General features: G+C 48.9%; 2 protein-coding genes across 6 annotated transcripts in view; one reads left to right on the plus strand and one right to left on the minus strand.

Annotated features, from left to right (window-relative positions):
• Positions 1-7,818, plus strand: part of Socs1 (suppressor of cytokine signaling 1) — a 65,152-nt gene extending 57,334 nt beyond the window's left edge. The window contains exon 3 of the transcript XR_004945601.1: positions 7,770-7,818. The gene's annotated coding sequence lies outside the window, so the exon portion shown is untranslated. The remainder of the gene's footprint in view (positions 1-7,769) is intronic.
• The window catches only part of Clec16a (C-type lectin domain containing 16A), a 209,449-nt gene that overhangs the window by 10,188 nt on the left and 176,496 nt on the right, over positions 1-22,765 (minus strand). For all 5 annotated transcript variants that reach the window (XM_036194913.1, XM_036194911.1, XM_036194912.1 and 2 more), the window contains one exon: positions 2,092-2,250. In XM_036194913.1, coding sequence (XP_036050806.1) covers positions 2,092-2,250 — 159 coding nt within the window. The remainder of the gene's footprint in view (positions 1-2,091; positions 2,251-22,765) is intronic.

Here is a 22,765-nt window from a genome sequence, read left to right on the forward strand (position 1 = left end):
GGCTTTCCCCCAGCACAGCCTGACAGGGCATAGGCATGGGGAGAGCAATCTGGTTAGGCTGGACCTTCAGGAACAAAGCATGTACTTGGTTTTAGATGGAAGGGGTACCCTGAAGTGGAGTGATGAAGCAGAGAGGCTCATGGGCTCCCATAGGCTCTTCTCAGGGTCAACAGCTCCATCTCAGGGCATCTGATCCCTGCTACCAGAATGAAGCATAGCTCTTGGCTAGGTCGGCTTTCTGAAAGAGGTGAGCTACTGTGGACTGGACAGAAGCGGATGGGTAGCCAATCTCAGGCTTTTACTGTCACGTTACATAAAAAATGGGGCTGGTGTGCCTGGGATACAGTGGGATTTCACTGGGATACAGTGAAAGGGAGCAGACACCTCAGAGGTCCTGACTGTCACTTAGTCACTGAATTGCCTGGCTATCTGACAGCCTGGCTAAGGGCCCCTGGATCTGTGAGATGCAAAGACATGTTGTTGGCACTGGACAGGGAATGGTGGGGACTGAGGGATGACAAGGCCAAGGCACAAATAACCAGTGTACATGGGAGGGTTGACTGGGACAGCAGGGGTTCTCTCTGGTTTTAGGTGTTGTAAAAGAAGTATGTGGCTACCTGCTCACTCAGATGCTGGCTCTGCCTCCTTAAAAACAGAAGAAAGGTGCCTGTAGCTATATGGAAAAGACCTTCCACCCTGAGGAGTGCTGGTAAACAGGAGTGTCTGGGTTCATATGTAGATACAGAAATGTGCATGTCAGCAAGTATGCATATAACATATGAACATACAACCCTGAACTCCTGTCCTAGAGCAAGGCGAGACCAAGGCAGGGCCCCAGGAGCTGTTCTTTGCTCTGAAGGATGTTCCATCTGCATTTCCCACTGTGAGCCTGTGAGTAGCAAGACAACTGCTTGGATTTGTAGCTGACCTCCAAATAAGTCCAGAGTTACTTCCCCCCCAGCCTGGGGCAGGGAGAAGAGCAGACAGTAAGGTGGAAGAGGTTCCAGTGAGGTGGACCTGAGAGTGCCCTTCCTGCCTGGGTCTTGTGACATCAACAGACATGGGAAAAAGTACCTTGTGGGGGTAGCCCACATGGGTATAAGGATGACTCAAACCTCTGCTGGTAAGACAAAGACTGAGAGCATCGGGGAAGGAAGTATATAATACCCAGGAAGACACTGGTCCCAAGGGTCTGGGTATGGTACCATGGGCTTTGCCTGGCATGGTCCTCCCCATGATTCCTCATCCATAACTAAACAAGAGGAGGGATAGGTGCCTCGTAAGACATGCTGAATAGGGCTCTAATAAGACCTTGGAGGCATAGAAGGGCATGGAGGGGTACAGGCTAGAGACATGGGTCTCCTGTAGATCATGGTGTAGTGCTGCTGAGTATGAAGCCCTGCACTGGCTCATCCCTATTTTAGCCCTGCCTTTTTGGGTACATTTGGGCTGTGCTAATCAAGAACCAGGCCTGATGTCTGTCCCCTGCGACCTGATGCAGAACAGACACATGTGTGAAGGCTGATCATTAAAATAAGAGCCCAGGATGAGGCAGGTGGAGGTGGGGCTGAGGCATTATAGTCTGACTCCACTTTATGGACTCTTTCTTTGATGGCCTCTGAATTAGTGTACATTAAAGGACAGCAAGAGGTGACTCTGCTCTGCCCTGATGAACTCCCTAAGAGGGGCAGGGTATGCCTTTGGTGTGACATCCAGACAATGCCAAACATTGAAAGGGGACACTTGTATATTGGGGCACAATTAGCAGGGGCATGATTGCTCCTTCTCCCAGGGTTCACACAGTCATGCCTGAGAGACCCCTCCTGGTGACACACACAGAAGTGATGACATGCCACTTAGGCCAGGCCTAGCTGGCGCCACCTCCTATAGTTCTGTGTATAGCCCTACAGAGCAGACCACCCAACAGGCACTGACCCAGCTGGTGGGTGATGCCATCTTGCCCAACCATAAAGAACACCCTTGAGTGGCAGTGTCTTCTAGACACCCTTGAGGAGCTATGGGTCAGAGGTCATAGCAGAGGTGAGGGACCTCAGGGTGCCCAAAGGCCCTCCCAAATCTCATGGCCAATACCTGCTGGGCTCTGGGTTGCTGAGGGTGTGGAGGAAGAGCCCCCTGAACCACAGTGGCTGGTGTTCCCATTGCTGCTGGGGCTTCCACTGGCAGATGGTGGTGACGGTGACGACAGGGACGGGGAGCTATGCTGGTTTATGCACTGGGCCACAGCAAAGCCTGCAAGACAACAGTATGCAGCATGATTAATTAGAAGAGCACTGACATGCTTCACAGAAGGGATGCCACCCCCATGATGACTTGGAGACATGAGGTTAGCTTTTGCCTCAGAGGCAGCATGGGGGCCTCCATGTCAAGACAACTGTACTGTACTTGTCTCTCTGTGAATCTTGACCTATTTTCCAGAATGAGCTGACCTCTCTGGTCAGGGGCTAATCTGGCTAGGCATGTGTGAAGCGGCTTTCAGAAACAGCTGCCATTGACCAGGTCAAGGCAGGGCTGTGGTGTCTGTTGTAACCATAGCAAATGGTTGACTATGCTTTGGGGCTTCAGGGCTCCGTGAAAGTTCACGCAGGGAGACCAGCATCCTCATGGCTGAGTTTTGGGCCTCATTCTGCCAAAGGAAAGGCAAGCTAGGAACTGGAGAGACCTGACTGTCGTCCCTCCACCGGAACACACTATGCCCTGGCAGTCCTGACAGGGCAGGTTCAGGAGTAATGAGGGGTCTGCTGAAGAGTTGAGGACAGTCACAAATAGCCCACCCTAGAGCCACACATAGGTGTAGAGGCGCCATGGTTTGTGGCCACACAACAACGGGAGGGGCCTAGCTCCCAGTCTTAGAGACACTTAGCTCTGGATGGTGAAACCCACTTCTCAGGAGCAGGTCAGTGGCTACTGCGGCCTCTCAGTCTGTTTCTGGTTACTTACTCTCATGGCCTCAACCGTGGGGGACGTGAGACTTCCCAGCAGGCCTCAACACAGGCAGTGTGCATGGCAAATGCCCATTAAAACTGTTCTTTAGTGACTACAGAGATGATTCAGCAGTTATGAACACTGCTTTTGCAGAGGACCTACGTGACAGCTCAGAACCTGACATGTAACTCCAGTTCTAGGGGATCTGATGCCATCTTCTGGCTTTTGTGGGTACCAGGCACACACATGGTATACATACATTTATATAGGCAAAATACTCAGATACATAAAATAAAAAAACAAACATTATTATTGTTGTTTGAGATAGGGTTTCTCTGTGTAGCCCTTGCTGCCTGGAACTCACTCTATAGACCAGGCTGGCCTCACACTCAGAGATCTGCCTGCCTCTGCCTTCCAAGGGCTGGGATTAAAGGAGTGCACCACCACTGCCTGGCAAATCTTAATGTTTTTTTTTTTTTTGTTTGTTTGTTTTGTTTTTAAAAGAAAAGTGTTCTTTATGCTGGGTGTGGTGGGATACACCTTTAATCCCAACACTCAACCCTCATGAGGCAGAGGCAGGCAGATTTCTGAATCTGAGGCCTGTTTGGTATATATATTAAAATCCTGCCTCAAGAAAGAAACCAACAACAAAAACTCCAAACCCAAAAAGTACCTCATTATGATGAAGCTCAGTCTTGCTGGCCAGCCCAGGAGCTGTACCCCTGCCGTACCCCTGCCTCACATTCCGCACAGACTGGGGCTTCTGAGCTCTTACATTCAGCCATCCCAAAGGGCTGCAACACCTGATTTTTTTTTCTCCTCAGACATGAAAAGTCCTAGGAACAACTATGTCGATAACCCATAAGCCCATGCAGACATGTGGTTTCCGCTGCAGCCTCTGGAGCTGGTACTCCACAGACCTTATTGCATCTGCTCCCTCAGTCAGATCTATAGTAAGACAGGGTCGGGGGCAAGTCCCTTAACAGAAAGGGTACCCTGCCATTCCTGGCTATTTTTAGTGAATACACTGGGCAGCACCAGCCTCACTCTGCCCCTCCTGCACTGCTGAACCTCCAGCTCCTGACAGGAAGGCCCTTCAGGACCAGCCTTACTTGCATAGAACATGGGTGCTGGCCACTGCCTTTCGATAAGTGTGACAGCAAATCTGACTAGATTTGGAATTGCCATGGAAACTCCTCTGGGCCTATCTGTGAGAGTGTCCCAGAGAGGTTTAACCGAGGAGTAAGACCCACTCTGAACATGGGAGCACCATCCCATGGTCTGGGGCCCTGACTGAATAAAAAGGAGACAGCAAGAGGAACCCCAGCATTCACCTCTCAGTCTCCTGACGGGATGCAACGTGACAAGCCACTATAGTTCACCAGCCTTCCCCACCACAGTAAGCTGTATCCCCTTAAACCAGGAGCTCAGATCGAACTTCCTTAAGCTGCTTGACACACCAACAAGAGAAATAACTAACTCATCAAGTCAAGTCTTAGGGGACAAGCTTCTGGAACTCGGCTTAAATGTAGCCTGGTTACACAGAGGACTCACTGTTAGGGAGACCATGTAGACTGAAAAGCACACAACAGTTCCGCGGGAGCAGTGTGTCCAGCCCCACGTAGTACAAAGGGTAGAGCAGGTTCTGGCCCCTGGGGAAACTTACTGGTCAGTGGGGTTGGGGCTCACGCTCTGTACCTCTTCACTTCCTTTACTTCATCTGCAGACAGGAGTCCTGCTCTACACACCCCTCCATCTATAGACAGGAGTCCTGCTCTACACACCCCTCCATCTATAGACAGGAGTCCTGCTCTACACACCCCTTCCTCTGCAGACAGGAGCCCTGCTCTACACACCCCTTCCCTGTAGACTCACTGGGACCCTGCACTCGGCCAAAGAGCAGCTTTTGTACAATGTTCATGAAGAACTGCTGTTCTCAACTGACCAAGCTCACTGATATCCTGGGCCAGGTTCTAGGTAGGGGCAGGCGACTTTAACTCTGGCAAGGGCAGGTGGATGGGGCCTTGTGGGCAGTCTCAAGCAGGAGCTCTTTTCTGGTAGGCCGTGCTTCCTGCCCTCATCTATTGTCTACCTCAGATGGCTGTTACAAAGGGCATCTTTGGTAGGGCCCTGGGCTGGGAGGAGCCCAACAGAGGAAACAGTGAATATTCGGCAGATCCCAACACTGCTCAGGAGAATTCCACAGAGACAATGAACTTTACAGCTGCTTACTTCTTAATCACCTACAGCGGTAAACCTCCGAGTTTACAAGCTGTTTACTTGCCCTGAAAATGAATTACTCGGTAACAAATCAAAGTGTCAGGTGGCTTTTCCCAAGCTGCTGATTTATCACACACACACACACAAGCTGAGTGAGTCTTGTGCGCTCCTGAATGGGAGAGTGAATAAGCTGGGCCCTGGGGTCTCTAAAGACACAGGTCTGCTGTCACTGTGACTCATCTGGAATGAGGTTCAGGAGGGGATAAGCCAGAATACTAATATCCTTTCCTGGGTGGGGCAGAGCTTGATGGGAGAACACTTGTCTAGCCTGCAGGGTGCTCTGGGTCTTTTGAAAAGAAGACAAGACCGTTCTTCATTTGGGGGTGGGCGTCAAGTCTTAGACTGGTAATAAAATTTACATGTAGAGTTGGACAGAAAAAGGAGATCCCCAGCCTGTACCCTTGTCATTTAAAAAGTATTTTCCTATTTATTTACTTACAGTGTGTGCCACAGCATGCTTATGGAGGAGGAGATGGCTCTTTCCATTTGTCATGTGGGACTGACCTCATGACATCAGGCTACGGGTCCCAACCCCATCTGTCATGATTTGCAGGAGTAAAAGTGCTGGGTTTACATTCCCCCTCTGCTGCCGCTCAAATCTCTCTTCCTTCCTCTCCATTCTCCCCACATGCTGCAGTTTCAAGGGGCTGGCTCTCTTCCATACTAACTTGCCATATTGGGGGATTGTGTGGACACTGGAGAGAACTGCGGATGAATGCCATGGCTGTGGCCTGGACCTCAGAATTCTTGCTTCATCTCAGCAAGGCAGTTCTGGATGAGCTAGCTACAGCAGAGTTGCCAGAGGCCTTCTGGGTCTGTGTCAACACACAAGGGCTGCCAAGTCCTTGCAAACACATAGACAAGCCAGAGATCATGGGATGGTTAACAGGCACACAGGCTCCCTAGGGTCTTTTCTACTGATGACAAGCTTGGCTCACCCTGTGTCTGTCTCAAGAACAGCTCTCGGATGTGTACCAAAGGCTGTGGGGTCTCCCAAGCCTTTAGACCCAGTCTGTATCTAGGAACTGGTGGTGGCGGCAATGAGTGTATGTGCATGAGGGGGATCCACATGCTGATGAGGGAGTGTAATATGGGGAATGGTTAAGACATGGATGTGTTCAGTGCTGGAGTAAAGCCAATGAGTTCTGACATAGCCAATGATGAAAGCCTCCAGTGTTGGCAAAAATGCTGGCAGAAAGCAAGATTAAGTGCCTAGGGAAGTGCTCAAGATGTGGTAAGTGAGGAAAGGTTAGCAAAAGTAAGTCTACACACTCCTACTGAGAAAATGCAGGTTTTCCTCCTCCCTGCACAGAGCAGAGCAAACGGCTGTAGGGCTGAGGCTGTGAGAGGAATGGGTGGGTTGAGAATGTCTTTGGGGGCTTGTCTGAATTTTCTAAGCTCCTTACCATTACGTTCTATTATTTTGAGACAGGGTCTCATGTATCTCAGACTGGCCTTGAGCTCACTGAAAATACCTCCTGCCTCTACTTCCCTGAGCACTGAGACTACAGGCCTATGAAACCATGCCCAGCTTATGTGGTGTTGAGACTAAACCCAAGGTTCTGAGCAGGCTCAACCAGTACCGCACATCCCCAGCCCTATGAATATTATTTCAGGTCAGGAGAGAAGAGAGTAGGGGAGAGAGAAGTCACCTGGAAGCTGGGCACACTCGGGTTACGCAGCACCACCCACCAGGAGCTACTCTGGTCTCCTAGCTCCCTTCCTGTGAGTTCTCGGGACCTGGACAAACTCCCACAGGGCAGGGCCAGGTGGATGGACCCATGCCAATAGTAAGCCATCCCCTTGCTTTGCAGCTTGAGCTGCATGGGGCCTATAGCCTTCCTGTCTTCCTCCACTCCATTCTGCCATGATTCTGGGAATGTGAACTAATGAACAGCTCTCTGGCATTTATCAAGAACAAAATTACCACCAAAAGGTCAGCCTTCTATTTTAGGCCCAATGACAGAAGGAATACTGTGCATGGAATCAGAATCCCAGGTTCGAGTCCAAGATCTGCCCACTTTGGCTTTGAGACCTGGGATGAGTCCCTTCCTCCACTTTCTGCTTTTAGCTCTCACTTTTAATAACCAGGTTCATGAGATTTCAGAACCTGAGCTAGTGGTGGTGGTCTACAGGGCATTAACTAGCTTTTATCTCATCTGTGTTTGCTTATTATACTAGTGTACAATAACACTGAGAGACTCCACACACAATCCTGCACGGCTACCTTAGAAAACATAAAGACCAGGCATTACAAGGGCTTGTCCAGACACAGCTCGAACTGGAGTGAGATGATAGAGCTGCCCTCTCCTTTCTGACCTGACTTGACTCTGCTGTGGTGGGTCAACTTCATCTCTGTTCCCATTCTTAGATTCCTAGACAAATCCACAGGGAGTTTTAACCCACAGAGACACTCTGAACCACAGACCGATCGGGTAGAAATGGAGCCTCTCCTCCAGCAGCCCAGGCTGGCCTGCAGTCCTCTGCATTTGCTGGGCCATTCCTCCAAACTGCAATTCCCTTTTGTCTCTTTTCTGTCTGTACAGGTTCCTTCCTGGTCCTTCGGAGCTTATATGCTGGCTTCCAGTCTGAGCAAAAGCGCTCTCTCTCCACCCCACGCAACCTGTCCTATTTGGGCAGCGCATAAGAAACTCGACTCCAAAGACGTCCAGTATTTGTCTAACAACTTTTGCTGCTTTAGCAGCTAGCACCCAACGTCTTCTGAGCCCAGGAGGCTTTGGAAGTGTCTGATATTGCTATTATTTCCTATTATTCCTGCAGTTACAGAAGCTGGCCACTAGGCATGGCCGTGTGATTGTGGCCATGAGACAGACATCAAAATGGCATGTGGGATTTCCAAGAAGCCTCTTCAACAGGAAAGAGGGTACATCCTCTACTCTGCTTCCTGGAACATGGATGTGATAGCCAGGACCCAGCAGTCATCCCGACTGTGAGGGGAACTGTGTATGAGGGAAGGAAGAACACTGAGCATGGAGGAGCTGGGGTCCCTGATGTCTCATGGAGCCCTCACTTATATCCATGATGCTTTTACCTGAGGGCAACATAAACCTCTCTTCTAGCAGTTCTTCTGTAGTTGAAGCTAATCTTATCTGACATTGTTGTGGGAATGCCTTGTTAATCCTGGTCACACTATGTACTGGCTCTGACCTGAGCCTATGGAGCTGGTGGAAGTGGTGGGGTGAAGGGATTTGGACATGGTGGGGTGCTGAAGGAAAAGGGGAGGGGCAGGTGACCCTACCTATGAACTCAGACCTTCAGGATATGTTCTCTTCCTTCCGTGGTAGAGGGGAATTTTTGGTAGAATCCAGTGGAGGGACTGAGTTTCTCTCTGAGCTCACACCAGAACTCAGAGATTATAAAATTGGACCAAGACCTTGAAACTGAAGACCATGAGAGACTGCATAGTATGCAGAGAGGGACACTTGAGGCTAGGGATGGGTGAGCTGAACATTTTCTAATCTTCCAAGAAAGCAGGGACATTGGTCTCTGTGACCTGCCCAGACCCATGTTGCCTTTTGGGTACTTGACTAAAATGTCACTGTTCCAGGTTAACAAGCATGTGCCCTTTTGGAGTTGTGGAACTGGCTTGACTCTATATAGGGGATTCCACAGGGGCCTCTCAGAAGGTGAAGTGCAAGGGCCTGCTTAGCTCAGGAGTCATTCCAAGGATCCCTTACTCCGTGTAACACAGGGCTACACCCTGCAGACCACCGGGGGCTCACTGCTTTCAGATGGGTCTGTATTGTTTCCCTTTGAAAACCAAAGCCCACCACCAGAGACCCAAGCCCTAAAGCCCTACAGCAAAACCAGCTGGTACCAGGCCCACATCAGGGTGCGTGCCAAGTGAAAGTGAGAGCGGGTAGACTTCCGTCACAGCGTGTTGACGTCAGCGTTTAACTTGAGCTTCCCAGGAGTTCCAGCTTGGGGTGAAACCACAGCATGTGGGAGCTCTTGGGACCCACCATCACTGCAGGGAGGCCTGCATCCCTGGAAGCCTTTCCGGCATGGTTGTGAGAGCAGCAGCAGAGAAGACTCAGCTGCTGCCTTCGGGAGATGTGTTAGTCTGCCAAGAGGCTACCACATGGTGGCCTTTGTCAAGCTTCCTTTTCTAAGCAGTGGAACTCGGGTTTCTACAAGAGTGGAAAAAGGAAGTGCTCTCGCTGTCGCAGAGCCTTGCCAGAGAGGGGCTTCCCTGCTTCTTTCCAGATTTTTCTGTGGCTCCCCCGGGTAGAGATCACATACCTTCCAAAGTTGGCTGACAAAGCAAGTCAAGGAGGGCGGGAAGCCTAAGAACACAGCCCCCCTTCTGGAGGGGTACATTTCCAATTCTTAAAAAGAAGGTGGGTATCTGGATTTTGATGTAAACTACCTACTGCCTAAAGTTTTAAATGTGCCCCCCCTTTTGAAATAGGGTCCCCCCAAGGTTCCGAGATTACAGACATGCCCCACTGTGATAGGCTTAAGCAGTGCTAGGGACAGAGGGCTTTGGGAATGCCAGGCTAGCACTGCCTACTACCAGTCCTCACGCTCTTTCTGAAAAACAAGGAGTGGCTTATCTAGGTGTGGGGCAGAGCCTGCTTGCCCCTTGTCTGGGCACAAGCTCTGTCATCAGCCCCATCTTAAGCCTATGCCCTGTGACAGCTCCTGGGATGAGTGCTACGTGAGTCTGGAGCATAGCTAAGGGATCAGCCTGGGACAGAGATGCTCCACCGAGTCCTCTGGGAGCAAGGAGCTCTAATGAGGCTCAGGTGAGGAAGCACAGAGCTGCCACGGCCTTCACTGTGAATAGGGAGCTGAGGGCCACAGGCTCCTAAGCTTGCCTTTTATTAGCAGATTCACTCAGAGGCCAAGGCTCAGGCTTCTGGCCAGGCAGTGTTCACATTTTCTCACCACACACTGAGATGCTGGGAAACAGTAAAATAATAAATAAATAAATAAATAAATAAATAAATAAATAAATAAAGAAAGAAAGAAAGACAGACAGACAGAAAGACAGAAAGAAAGAAAGAAAGAAAGAAAGAAAGAAAAAAATCAATCAGCCCTGTGACCTCCTGCAAAAACCCAAGACAGCCAGTGTGGCATGCCTGGCTTGACTCCCCGCTTGCTGGTTCTTTCCTTGACTCTGCCCTTTCACTGCTACTGCTATCTGCCAGGTCCCTTGGGTGAAGTGGGTAGAGATATGACAGACTAAGACTTCTGTCTGCTGTGACTCTGAACCAATGCTGCTTAGAAGGTCTGGGGTGACATGGAACTTTCTCACTCATATGTCTGACCCAATATGTCTTTGGAGCCCATCCTTGGGTAAGATGAGGGTGGATGTGGGGAGACTAGGGACCAAGCAGGGAGCCACTGAGGAAAAGCCACCTTAGGAAGATGCCACCAACACTGTTAAAAAAGCCCACAAGTGGGGCTGGAGAGATGGCTGGATGGTTAAAGAGCTAGCTGCTCTTCCAAAAGACCGAGGTTTCATTTCCAGCACTCATATGGTGGCTCACAAACATGTAACTCAAGTTCTAGGGGATTTGACACTCTCTTTTGGTATTCTCAGGCACCAGGTACACACAGACATACATTCAGGCAAAACACTCAAACATATTTTAAGAAGCCCATAAGGGAGGCTAGAAAGAGAGAGCTCACATGTAAGAATGTTTGCTGCATAGCATCACAGCATGAGGACCTGAATTTAAGTCCCTAGCATCCACATAAAAAGCTAGGTGTAGTTGCATGTGTACCTGTACCCCCAGTGCTGGGGAAGTCAGAAACAGGAGGATCACTTGCTGGTGACAACCTCGCTCCAGTCTCAGAGAGACAGCCTGTTTCAAGGAAATAAGGTGGAGAGTGATTCAGCAGAACACCCAGTGTCCTCTTCTCTGGTCTCTTTGCATGCATCTTCATACACATATACACATATCCTATCTACTATCAGACAAAGAAGAAAACAAAAACAAAAACAGGGGCTTAGACAGACAGACAGACAGCTCGGTGGTTAAGAGTGAGTAACGTTCTTCCAGAGTGCTAGAGACCCACAGCCACCTATATATCTCTCCAGCTCTAGGGGATCCAGCACTTTTTTTTTTTTTTTTTGCTTCTGTGGGCACACACACATGTGACACTCACTCTTCCTTCCACACATATACAAACAATAATAAACAAGCAAGGGACCAGCTTGAGACCTAGGTGCTGGGCTAGAGCTCCACAGAAACCCACACAGAAATGAAGGTCTCCTGACATGTGGTCACCCTGTGGCCCAGGTCCCACGAGGTCATACCTCTTGCCGTCACTTCCTGCCTCTCTTTAGTGGGTCTAAAGGTGCAGTATTTCCTAGCTGTGAACTCTGGATCATCCTAAGGTCTTCACACTCAAGTACCATTACTGTAAAAGCCACTTTCTGCCCTGCATCAGGAATGGGGGGGGGCAGATATGTAAACCAGGGGAAGGGGACACTCTATAGCAGCTGCCATTCTCTGCTTTGAGACCCTTGCCGCAGGCGACTTGATGACTGGCTATGCCTCCAAACACTTAAAGACTTTTATTTCTGGTTGGCTTTAAAGGGATAACATACAAAAATATCTGGGAACTTGTAGAATCTGATAGCCTATAGCTCTTTATCCATGGACAAATCCTCTTGGATTTTAGGGGGTATACGTGAAAACCTGCAGGAAAGAGAAAAGGTTTTCAGTATCCTGCTTTCTCCCTGTGCCATTCTGTTCTAGCTCAACCCTGTTGTCAGGTGAGGGCCTGGCTGTGTGGGTTACCACCCATGGAGACTCCTGAGGGCCAGCTGTCCCTTTTACTGCTGGGGACCTGTATGGATGTCAGGAGTGCGGTAGTCCTCCCTGCCTTGGGCAGGAGCACCTGTCATGGAGGGTCGGCTGCCATGTAGAGCTGGGCAACTGGTTCTCGAGAGGCACTCTGTGGATTATTCTGCCTTTGGGTTATTCAAACTGGGGGGCACCAAAGCATGGGCTTTCTCCCTAGGATGCCTGGGCATTTGCCTCTCCCAGCCCCTGCCCACTTCAGATGGCATTACCGTGTGTACATGAGAGAGCACAGAGCTCCACAACAGTCTCTCAGCCAAGGCAATAGAAAGCTCACCAGCGGCCATCTTGGCTGCCTGTGTTCTGAGGCAGTGGACAAGGCTGAAAGAGCAGGGAGAGGGGCTGTTAGAGAGCCACGGGGCATGTCTAGGCAAAGGGGACTTCCAACCCAGGAGCATACAGAGCAGGTGGACTGGCTGTCGGCCTCCCTGACAAGGATGTCCCTAGAGCCTGTGATGGGCCAGGAGTGCGAGGTTTGCTAAGAAGTCTCTTATCAGCCCTGCTCTATCCTCTCAGGCCAGAAGCCTTGTTGGGTAGGTCTCATAATGTGTATGTCACAAGGTGGTGGCATACAAAGGGGCTGGGGAATTCATTGTGAACTTCTGCAAAAGGTGTGTGGTGTTGACACCAGGGCAGACAGCCATGTGCCTGGGGTCCCTTTCCCATTGGGACTGACAGGACAGGGTGGTTTGTTCTAGCAATGCCATCTCACCAAAGCCTTTCCTCCCGTGTGTGTGTTAACTGACTGGGGTCAGGCCAGACTGACAGAGGGCCATGTTGCCTTACACTTTACTACTGAAAGAACCAAAGATGTTATCTGCATGGTGGGTGTTAGATGGGATCAGGGAGTGCACTGAGTCACACAAAGACCAAGATGGGCACCATCCCAGAACATGCTTCAGAAGCTTAAAGCTGTTACTCAATGGACAGGACTCTATCAGCTTCTGTTCCTGCAACCCTATGAGACTTGACCAACCAGATGGTCAGTTTCTGTCATCTGTAAGGGAGAAGTCCTGAGAAAAGCAGAAATTTGGGTACACAGAAACAGGACACAGGGGAAGAGGAGAGTTCCCAGGGCTTGGGCTGCTCCTGGGCACTGTGACCATAGAGGACTTGCTTGCCCTGAGAGCACAGGAGAGCCTGTGTTTTTCTCTTCCGTCCCCCAGAACTGAGGAAGGGGAGAGCAGTGTGGCTAGGTGTCCAGGGCTTGCATTTTGACTGTGAACTGGAACTTGGTTTCAGTGAGGCAAGACTTTGCTAGTGACTTAGATGCAGGGGCGTGTGGCAGGAGAAATGATTTAGATCTTTTGACAAAGCGAGGCCACTCAAGACTGAAGCCTTGCTTTGTCACCATGTGACTGAAGGCTTTAGTCAATAACGTGAGACCTGGCAGCTCTCCTACAGTACCTTTAACTGTTTAAGGCTAGTAGACTTCTTCTTTTTTTAAAGCCAGGGTAGCTTCAAACTCACAGGAGTCTGCCTCTGCTTCCCAAGTGTTGGGATTACAGGAGTGCACTACCACGCCCAGTGTGACTTAAGATTTTTATATCAAAGCCAGCAGTGAGAACATGGAGTTCTTGTTATCTGGAACCTGATGTGTAAATGCTAAATTCAGTGCTTTCAATACACCCAGGACTGTTCTGTATATCTGACAGAGTTGTCTATAATAGGCTTAAAACTCAAAATTCAACCAGTTTGACCTGGTTTCGAACAGTCAAACATGGTTCAACACCTACTACAAGGACTATTAGAATAATTAATATTGGTCCAAAGGAGGGAGGGACAGGTGGTGGGTATGCAAACAAGTAGCTCTCTCTAATTCTCTCCTCTCCTCACCCCTGTGGTCAGCACACACACATGTGTACACCTCTGCAAGCCCCCCTCTTTCCCATTTCTCATTTCCTCCAATCAACAGTCTGGGACTGTTTAGAAGTAAATCTGGTCTATCAGGGAGAGATATGTGTGCTTCTGAATGAAGATCCACATGTGGCCCGTGAGGCCTGGAGGGCTCCTCAGTGAGGCTCCAGTGGGCTCTGCTTGCTGGGCTTCCTTGCAAATGCTAAGCTAATGCCTAAGGCATTAAAATCACTCTGGCTCTTGTGCATCTCTAGTTTTGACTTATTTTTTAAAAGATGATTAATATTTCATCATAAAAGTATTGATTTCCTTTAACTAAGAGACTTCAAGTTTGTTGCATCCTTAAGCATGATTTTATTACGTCTCGGGCCAAATGTTTTCTTTTCTCCTCCCCCCAAAAGATGCTTTTGCCTTTGATATAACATGTGTCAAGAAGAAAAGAGGAATTGATTCACAGAATTTTGCATTACATGCAACTTTGAAGGCAGATATCCAGTTTGTGGATTTGAAGAGATGGCTCTTAGACCAAGTCCACGTTACCCTGTAAAGCCGTCGTCCTCATCAGTCAGGCCACTAAATCCCAACACAAATGAGACCCAGGCAGTACCAGGAGGATGATGTGAGGGATGCGCACAGCCAACACCACAGATCTTATCCCCATCTGTCACAAAAAGCAACAGAAATCTTGCCGGCTGGAGTACCCCGAAACTACTGTTCCCTCCTCATGTAGGCTGGCGGCTGAGGCCAGCAGTGGAGCCGGGCTAGTGCTCGGTGTTACAGAAGCCGTCCAGGAAGCAGGTGGAGGGCAGTAACTGGCAAAGCCGCTGGAGCTCGGCACTGTTGAAATATTGAACATCCTCTCTCCTTCCTCGCATTCATTATTAACCGGGGCCTGCATAGCTGTGTGCGCTGACTCCATTTCTTCCCAAGAACCCAAGATGCAGGGGCCAGTGCCTGTGGCTGGGAGCGAGGCTGAATGGAGATTGGGGTTCTCTCTCTCTCTTTCTTTCCCTCTCTAGAAATCCTTTCCAGTCAGCCCCGCATTTGTAGAGCCTTAGATTCCTGGAATTGTCTCAACCTCTTCCTGACCTCTGGTGCCTGAACACTGGTGATTAGTGCCCCAAATATTGACAGGCTGGGCATTTTCCCCTTCCCCACAAGAAGCAGTGGCAGAGGGAAGCCACAGGAAAGATGATGCCATCACCATACCAACTGGCCTTGGAGGTGTCATGGTGACAGGTGCTTCATCACTATAGATCCCCAGACCTGTCCAGGTGAAAGTCATGTCAGGATGTTACATGAAAACAAACAAGTGTTTTGGTTGAGATAAAGGAACCCAGAGCCACCAAATGTCCTTTGCTCAGTTACTAGACAATTGGGAAGGAGCTGGCAGATGTCAGGGACCCAGGTCAGCCATCAGGAACATCCAGGCCATGTCTGGATCACTCCTCCTGAAGATGCAAATGTGAGAACACAGACCTAACATCTTTCTGTAGAACAAGGCAGTGCCTTTCCTGGGCAATAGATGGCAGGAGAGGAAGACCCCTCCTGGACCTGGATTGGTAGCGTGGCTGGTTACCAGTATTCTTTTTTCTTCTCTAGCTGCCCTGCTCTGACATGGGGGTGGGGGGGTGGGGTGGGGCTTCTTCTGCCTCAACTAAATCAGAAAAGGCTTTCTCCTGGTGCTGGCACACTGCCCCAGGACTGAGATTTCACTGATAGATTTAATGTCGGCCAACCAAAGGCCCACAATATTTCTGAAATTTCTATTTGTCTCTATGTCTGCAAGAGAACATGCCCTGCACAGACATTCTCATCAAGGGCTTCTATTTTGCTATTAACTTGTGGACTCTCCTTCTTGGCAGGAAGGAGAAGAAAAATAATGATAGAAGGATCTATCTAGAAGCCCAGGGTAGCAAACATGAGCAAGCATGTGAAGGGGCCTTGTCTTGGTGGCACCTCTGAAGAGCTAAGTGAATGAGAACCCAGGCCCAGGTGGGTCCTGTTAGACACACCCACTAAACCCTATGGAATGGCTTCTACTGGGGTAAGCAGAAGCATGAATCATTGCAATGTGACTACTGTTGAGCAGTAGAAACCACCCTGGTACCAGTGTGAGGAGACTCAGTACATTTTGGCTGATCCAGATGGTTTGGACTGAACTCTGCCCCTCCCAAATTCTTATGCTGAAGTTCTGACCTCTGGGGCCTCAGAATGGGATCTAGTTTGCAAATAGGGTCATTCTGCAGATGGAGCTGGGTAAGTTGATGGGTCCGAGTCCAGTACAATTGTGCCTTATGAAAGGCAAAGGTCTGGACCCAGTGATACTCACTATAGTGGCTTCCCTCTGAAATGTCCCCCCTGAACTCCTGTACATCAGGCAGTGTGCAAAAGGGGGCTCTGGAGGGCCTAGACTGCGAGAGCTTTGCTCTTTTAATGGATGAACACACTGATGGATTCATGATGGGATGACTTCAGCAGGGACAGCGAGCACAGACCTAGCTTAAGGTCACTGTGGGTGTGGCCTAGGAGCACTTTGGCCCTGGCCCCTGCTTTGCAGCTGCCATGAGATAAGCAACTGTCTTCCACCATGTCCTTTTGCTACAATGCTCTTGCCTTACCATAGACGTGAAAGCAATGGAGCTATGTGATATGGACCGAGAACCCTAAAACCAGAGGTCATGATAGAGCCTTCCTCCTTAATATGATTCCACTTGGCATTCTGTCACACCAGGGAAAAGCTGTCTGTCTCACCAGTACACAGGGAGAGAGTACCATATGCCGAAGCAGATGCAGGTACACCAAGAGCCACCAGTAATCTCCAGAAGCCAGGGAGAGGCCTGCAGCAGGTTTCTCTTCCAGCCACATAAGGAGCCAATCCTACCTATTCTTTGACCTTGGACTTTTGACCTTCAGAACCGTTAGGCAGTATATATCTTGTCAGCAGGTGCTATGCACCTGTGAAATATGAAGTTAAGGAGAGGGTCACAACACAAGAGCCACAGCACTGTTAAAACAAGGGCTTGTGCTGGCTCACACCTTTAATTCCAGCATTTTCAAGGCAGAGGCAGGCAGGTTTCTGTGAGTTCAAGGCCAGTCTTGTCTAATTTACATAAAGAGTTCTAGGTTACATAGTAAGATTCTGCCCATTCTCCACCCCTACCCCCACTCTACCCCAGAAGTTCTGCTTCTTGGAGAGAACACATACACATCAGTGTGCTCAATGGTGCTCACTGTGGCCCTGGGCAGTGAAAGCCTGGGGCCACTGTAACACTTGGATAAAAAGACTCGGGTATCTACTGTGGACTAATGCAGGTAATATAAACAACAATCCAGATTTCTAATTCATGGCAGTGCTGTAGAAAGTGTTGCCCAAGTGTGACTACATAACTTACAAAGGTGGACCAGAACACCAGACAGTAATGGCCCTAGTTCCTCAGTCTGAGCCTGTGCAGCTAGATGTGTCTGGAAATTATGATCTTTAGGTATTAAAAATCCAAGCAATACATACATACAAACTATGTTTTGTCCATAGCTAGGCTTTGGACAGCTGAAACCAAACATTAAATTTCCATAGGAAATAAGCATGTGCACTCACAGCAAGTGGTATCAACTCTGCCCAACAGCTCAGAAATAGTTCAGGGCTGGTTTTGCCACCAATGAGTTAGAAAAAATATTTTGGTTTCCAAAGCAATTTAGATTTCAGAACTGTGGAGATAGACTTATGGTCCTGGGCTGTGGGTGCTCATATATAATGTAGCTACATAGAGAAGGATCTGGAAAGAGATCAACCAAACCGTGAGTGAGGGGTGTTGAGAGGTAGAGCAGCAACTGGGGAGAACAGTCAAAGACTGCCATGTCCTTTGTAATGTATTAATCTGTGTATATGTGTGTCTGTGTATAGAGTATATGTTTTTGTATGTTGTTTGTATGTATACATGTATGTAGGCCAGAGGTTGATGCTGGATGTCTTCCTCTACGTTGTGTCTTATTTTTTGAAACAGAATTTCTTACTGATGGCTGGCCAGTGAGTTCTAGGGACCCTCTTGTCTACATTACTCTTCCTGCTGTCTCCAATGCTAAGGTTTGTGTGCTACTAACGATATGTGTGCCACTATGCCAGCTTTTTACATGGGTGCTAGGGATTTGAACTCCAGTCCTGATGGTTGCAAAGCAAGCTCTTTACCCACCAAGCCATCTCCCCAGCCTCTGCTTTAATATTTTTAAGAACCTCATGGGCAACATATACACACACAGACACAGACACAGACACAGACACAGACACACACACACACACGGCGGGGGGGGGGGCAGGGGGGGAGATTAATGAGAAAAAGAAAAACCAGAGAAGGCAGGGATGGGAAGTGAACTACAGTGTCTCCAACCAGCTCTTGTGACGGATGATGGGTGCTTGGGAATGAGCTGCCAGAAGCTGCAGTTTCATAGGTAATTTTCTGTGATCACTCATTAAAGCACAAAAATGAAGATGATGGGGCCTGTAGTCACATGAAACAGCTGACTGGTCCATCTGTTCCTATCATGGCAGCTCATTCCAGGGCTTGGTGACCTCTGTGGAGCGAGCTGCTCCCCACCCTGCGGCCCTGGCATGCTCACACTGGCGGCTCAGCAATGCTGCCCCGCACCCCATGGCTATGAAATACGGCCCCTTCCCTGACAGCTAACATGCCCCACTCTGATTCATCATCTCTCCTACTCTCTCTGTCCTTTATTTTTCTGCCCTCTCTGGCCTTTGATTGCTTTTCGGGAGTTTATCATATTGAACTTTTATCCCTTTCCAGGAAACCCTATTATTTTTTTTCTTCCCTTTCTCAATTAATAAATAATCGCCAGAGCACTTCTTTGGACAGGAGCACATCCTGCCTCCTGTGAGCAGCAGAGGCTTCTTCTGGGACTCCTGGGGGGCCTGTGTGCAGGGCACATCACCTGTCAGATGTGGAGACCTACTGCTAGTTACACTTGGGGCGCTGCCAGCCCTTTACTCCATGTCTTGGGAGACAACTGTGTTTTCATGGCCACCCCTAGGGAGAGGACTTGCAGGGGTGTCCAGTGCTGAATAGAGACAGACACAGGCACAGCAGGACTTTGGAGACGAAGGTAAGGATGTCGAGTATTTCCCACAGACTTGTATTCTGAAGGCTTGGTCTGCAGTGCAGAAATGGTCAGAGGTAGACCTTCATAGGAGATAACGGGGTTCTCATCCCAACACTGGATTAACCCATTAGTGAACTGACAACTGAATGGGCTGCAAGAAGTGAGGAGTGACTGGAGGAAGTGAGATGTGCCTTTGGTGGGTAGATCCCATCTCTTCCCTCTTCCCCAACTCTCTCATGACCAACACCTTAAGATGTTCACCTTAAGGTGAAGAGCTTTGCTATACCCAGAACACTCTGTGCCATGATGGGGGACAGACAGACATGGGGCTTATCACTGATGCTGACACTGTATAGTGGCTAGATCCTTGAGACTTAGTATTCATATGATGGGTTCATCTTGGTAGGAATGAGAAATGCCTAAGAGATCAGTCAGATATACTTTGGGGGTGTCTGATGCTTCTGAGATAATTAAGTAATAAGGGGAGATGTGTCCTGAATCTATATTCTCTATCCCATAGGCTAGGAGTACAGATGGAAAGTGTGTGTGTGTGTGTGTGTGTGTGTGTGTGTGTGTGTGTGTGCCCGTAGTACAGGTATTCTCTTTCTCTTTATACATTTACACTTATATATTTGTATGTGTGCAAATGCACACATGTGCACTCTTACCATGTGGACTCTGAGGATCAAACTTAGATAGTCAAACTTGGTAGCTTCCTGGCCCAGATGATCTCTCTCTCTCTCTGCTTCTTGGATGCCATGTGGTGAGCAGCCCTCCTAACGACAATGGACTGAATCCCCTGAAACCACTAGAAAAATGAATCCTACCTCCCTGAAGTTATTCAAGCCATATATCACTGAGTAGATAAGGAATGTCTCAGAAAACTGTCACTGGGAGCATGGTATGGTGTTCTGTCGGCTCTGAGCACACCCAGCCCTAACTGCCTCCACGGCATCGGTGTGAACTGGATGAGCTGCTGGCATGTTGTCTCAGTACCTGGGAGCCGCTTCCAGGACAGTGGGCAGGTGCTCCAACTGCTGCTGCCTGCCCACACCCACAGCTCCATGCGTGCTTCTGAGGTCTCACTTGAGCTCACAGAAGTAGAGCTAATGCCCTTCCCAGAAGCCATGCTTCTGGGGTTAGACCACAACCAACAGACTTCTGAAAAGGTATGAAATACAAACTCATCGTGCCTTACCGGAAAGAGAAGGAACAGGAGGCTCTTACCAGTAAGAACAGAGGATTTCTCTTTAGTCAAAAAGAAATGGAAAAAAGGCACATTTAGAAGAGGAAGGGTGCCAGGTGAGTCTGGACTGCATCAAGGTTTCCAGATTGTTCTGGAATGTGCAGCAGGGTCCAAGCTCTTTTTTCATATTTGGATGTCTCTAAGGAAAACATGGCCTAAATGGAACACAGATGAATGTGTGTGCTCCCTGGTGGTGGCTTCATCACAGTCCAGCTAGTTGGAATGGTACTTTTGACACAATGTTTGAGAGAAAGAGATTCACTGTGTAGTCCAGGCTAGCTTCAAACTCTGGGCAATCCTCCTACCTCACCTCCTAGTTCTGGAATAACTGGTACATGTCACTATATCCAACTGATACAGTATTCTCCAAGTCAGATGTGCCTTCTCACTCCCTACTCTGCTTTGCTGCTCATTTTCTTCTATATGGCACGAGTATCTCATTTTTCTAGTCAGGCTAAGCCCAGGAACATTCCCTTCAACAGGACTCAGAATCAGGTCAGGAGGTACTCACATGGTCTTGGCTGAAGGGGAAGAAGAGAGACAGTTACCTCAGGCCAGCTTCTCTGACCACAGTGATGGTAGAAAAGAGAGTTCTCTGGTCAGTCAAAGTGGCAGGAGCATCACACAGGCAGTGAGGCTCTCATCTGCTGAGGATCCAGGCAGCCTGTAGGCCAATGGCTTTCTTGTATGCAGGGCCTTGCCTGGGACATATGTTGCCTGGATTTGCCCCTTCTCCTCAGAGAAGCCTTCCTAAACTCAGAGAAGCTCCAGGTAACAGTGCTTTCCTGAAATTTCTCCAGCTCTTGGGACAGCACCTCAGGGCACCAATCATGATGGACAATTCTGGAGCCTCTATGGTGGCCACAGAGCCTCCATGATCCAAAGGTACTGATCTGCTTGGCTTACCCAAGTCCCCAGTGAACAATGTCTGGCACATACAAAGGGACATACAATGGAGTATTAAAGCTTTGCTGGCACCTTCCCTCTTCATCCACTCACCCATCCACCCACCTCCTTTATATATCCATCTGTCATTCCATTCATTCTTCCCCTATCCATCTGTCTCTTCCCCATCTTCCTCTATGTGAGTGCACACTTCTATATATCTATCCAGTGTTTACCAAACACCACCGAGATGCCTGGGATAGTCTAGGTCCTAGATTCTAGGAGCTGGAATTTATCATTATACAAAGCCCAGATCTGCCTTCCCCAGTTTACAGGTGAATAATGGTTTGGGCAGGCTGTGGAGGGGAGAAGATGAGGAGGAAACAGTATGGAGAATAGTGAGTGCTACAGAGGTGCTGAGTAGGCAGGGGCTTCCCTGGCCTATAGACTGTTGAATTTTCCCCCTAAAAGGAGAAGGCAGGGGAGGACCATTGGACCCTTGCCTTGAGTCTGGCCACTCCGCCCAGCCATTTGTATGTAACGCTGTCTTAACTGTTTATGGCACAGGGCTCATAGGACAGGATAGAATACGTAAGCTGTGAGAAGCCTAGGTGCAGGGGCTCTACTGTGTGGTTCTGAGGAAGCCATCGTCCATGCTGGATAAAGGCTTTCTAGTGCAGCTGCTTTGAGATCACTTACCCACTTGTCACTAGTCTTTCACCCATGCCCTGTCAGTGATCCCAACACATTCGTTCTGTTTTCCCTGGGATCTTAGAAGGAAGAGACAGAAGCTGTATAGGGAACAAAAGGATCCAAGCCATCTTTGAGTGAGATGGGAGCCTGTGGTGGCTTCTAGTACAGGAGACACACAGATGGACTTAGACCTTAAAAGGATTGTTCCCACCAGGGTACTGTGGTGGTTTGAAAGAAAATGGCCCCCAAAGGAAGTGGCACTATTAGGAGGTGTGGCTTTGTTGGAGTAGGAGTGGTCTTGTTGGAGGAAGTGTGTCACTGTGGAGGTCTTCTATGCTGAAGCCATGCCAGTGAGACAGACCATTTCCTATTGCTTGCACAAGATGCAGGACTCTCAGCTACCTCTACAGCATCATGTCTGCCTGCATGCACTATGTTGAACTATGGTGATAATGGACTAAACCTCTGAACTGTAAGCCACTCCATTAAATGCTCTCCTTTTTAAGAGTTGCCATGGAAATGGGGTCTCTTAACAGCAATAGAAACCCTAACTAAGACAAAGCTTGTTCAATTCGTTAGCTTTCTATTTTCATGGTGCCAAGCCCATCTCCACCAGAAGCTTAACTGGGCCCAACTCCCCATCTGCTTACATATTAGCTATGTCTGCTTCTGACTGCAAGGGTAGAATTTCTTTGTGACAGAAACCATATGGTTCTAACAAGTCTAAAATATTTACTATTTACTCCTTCAAGAAAACAGCTTGACCAGGCATGATGACACATCTTTAATCCCAGGACTGAAGAGCAGAGGCAAGGGATCTCTGAATTGAGGCCAGTCTGGTCTACATATTGAGTATCAGGCCAACCATGGCTACATAGTGAGACACTGTCTCAAAAAACTCAAAATTAAA

The sequence above is a fragment of the Onychomys torridus genome, chromosome 8, assembly GCF_903995425.1.
Source record: "Onychomys torridus chromosome 8, mOncTor1.1, whole genome shotgun sequence".
Lineage (NCBI taxonomy): Eukaryota > Metazoa > Chordata > Mammalia > Rodentia > Cricetidae > Onychomys > Onychomys torridus.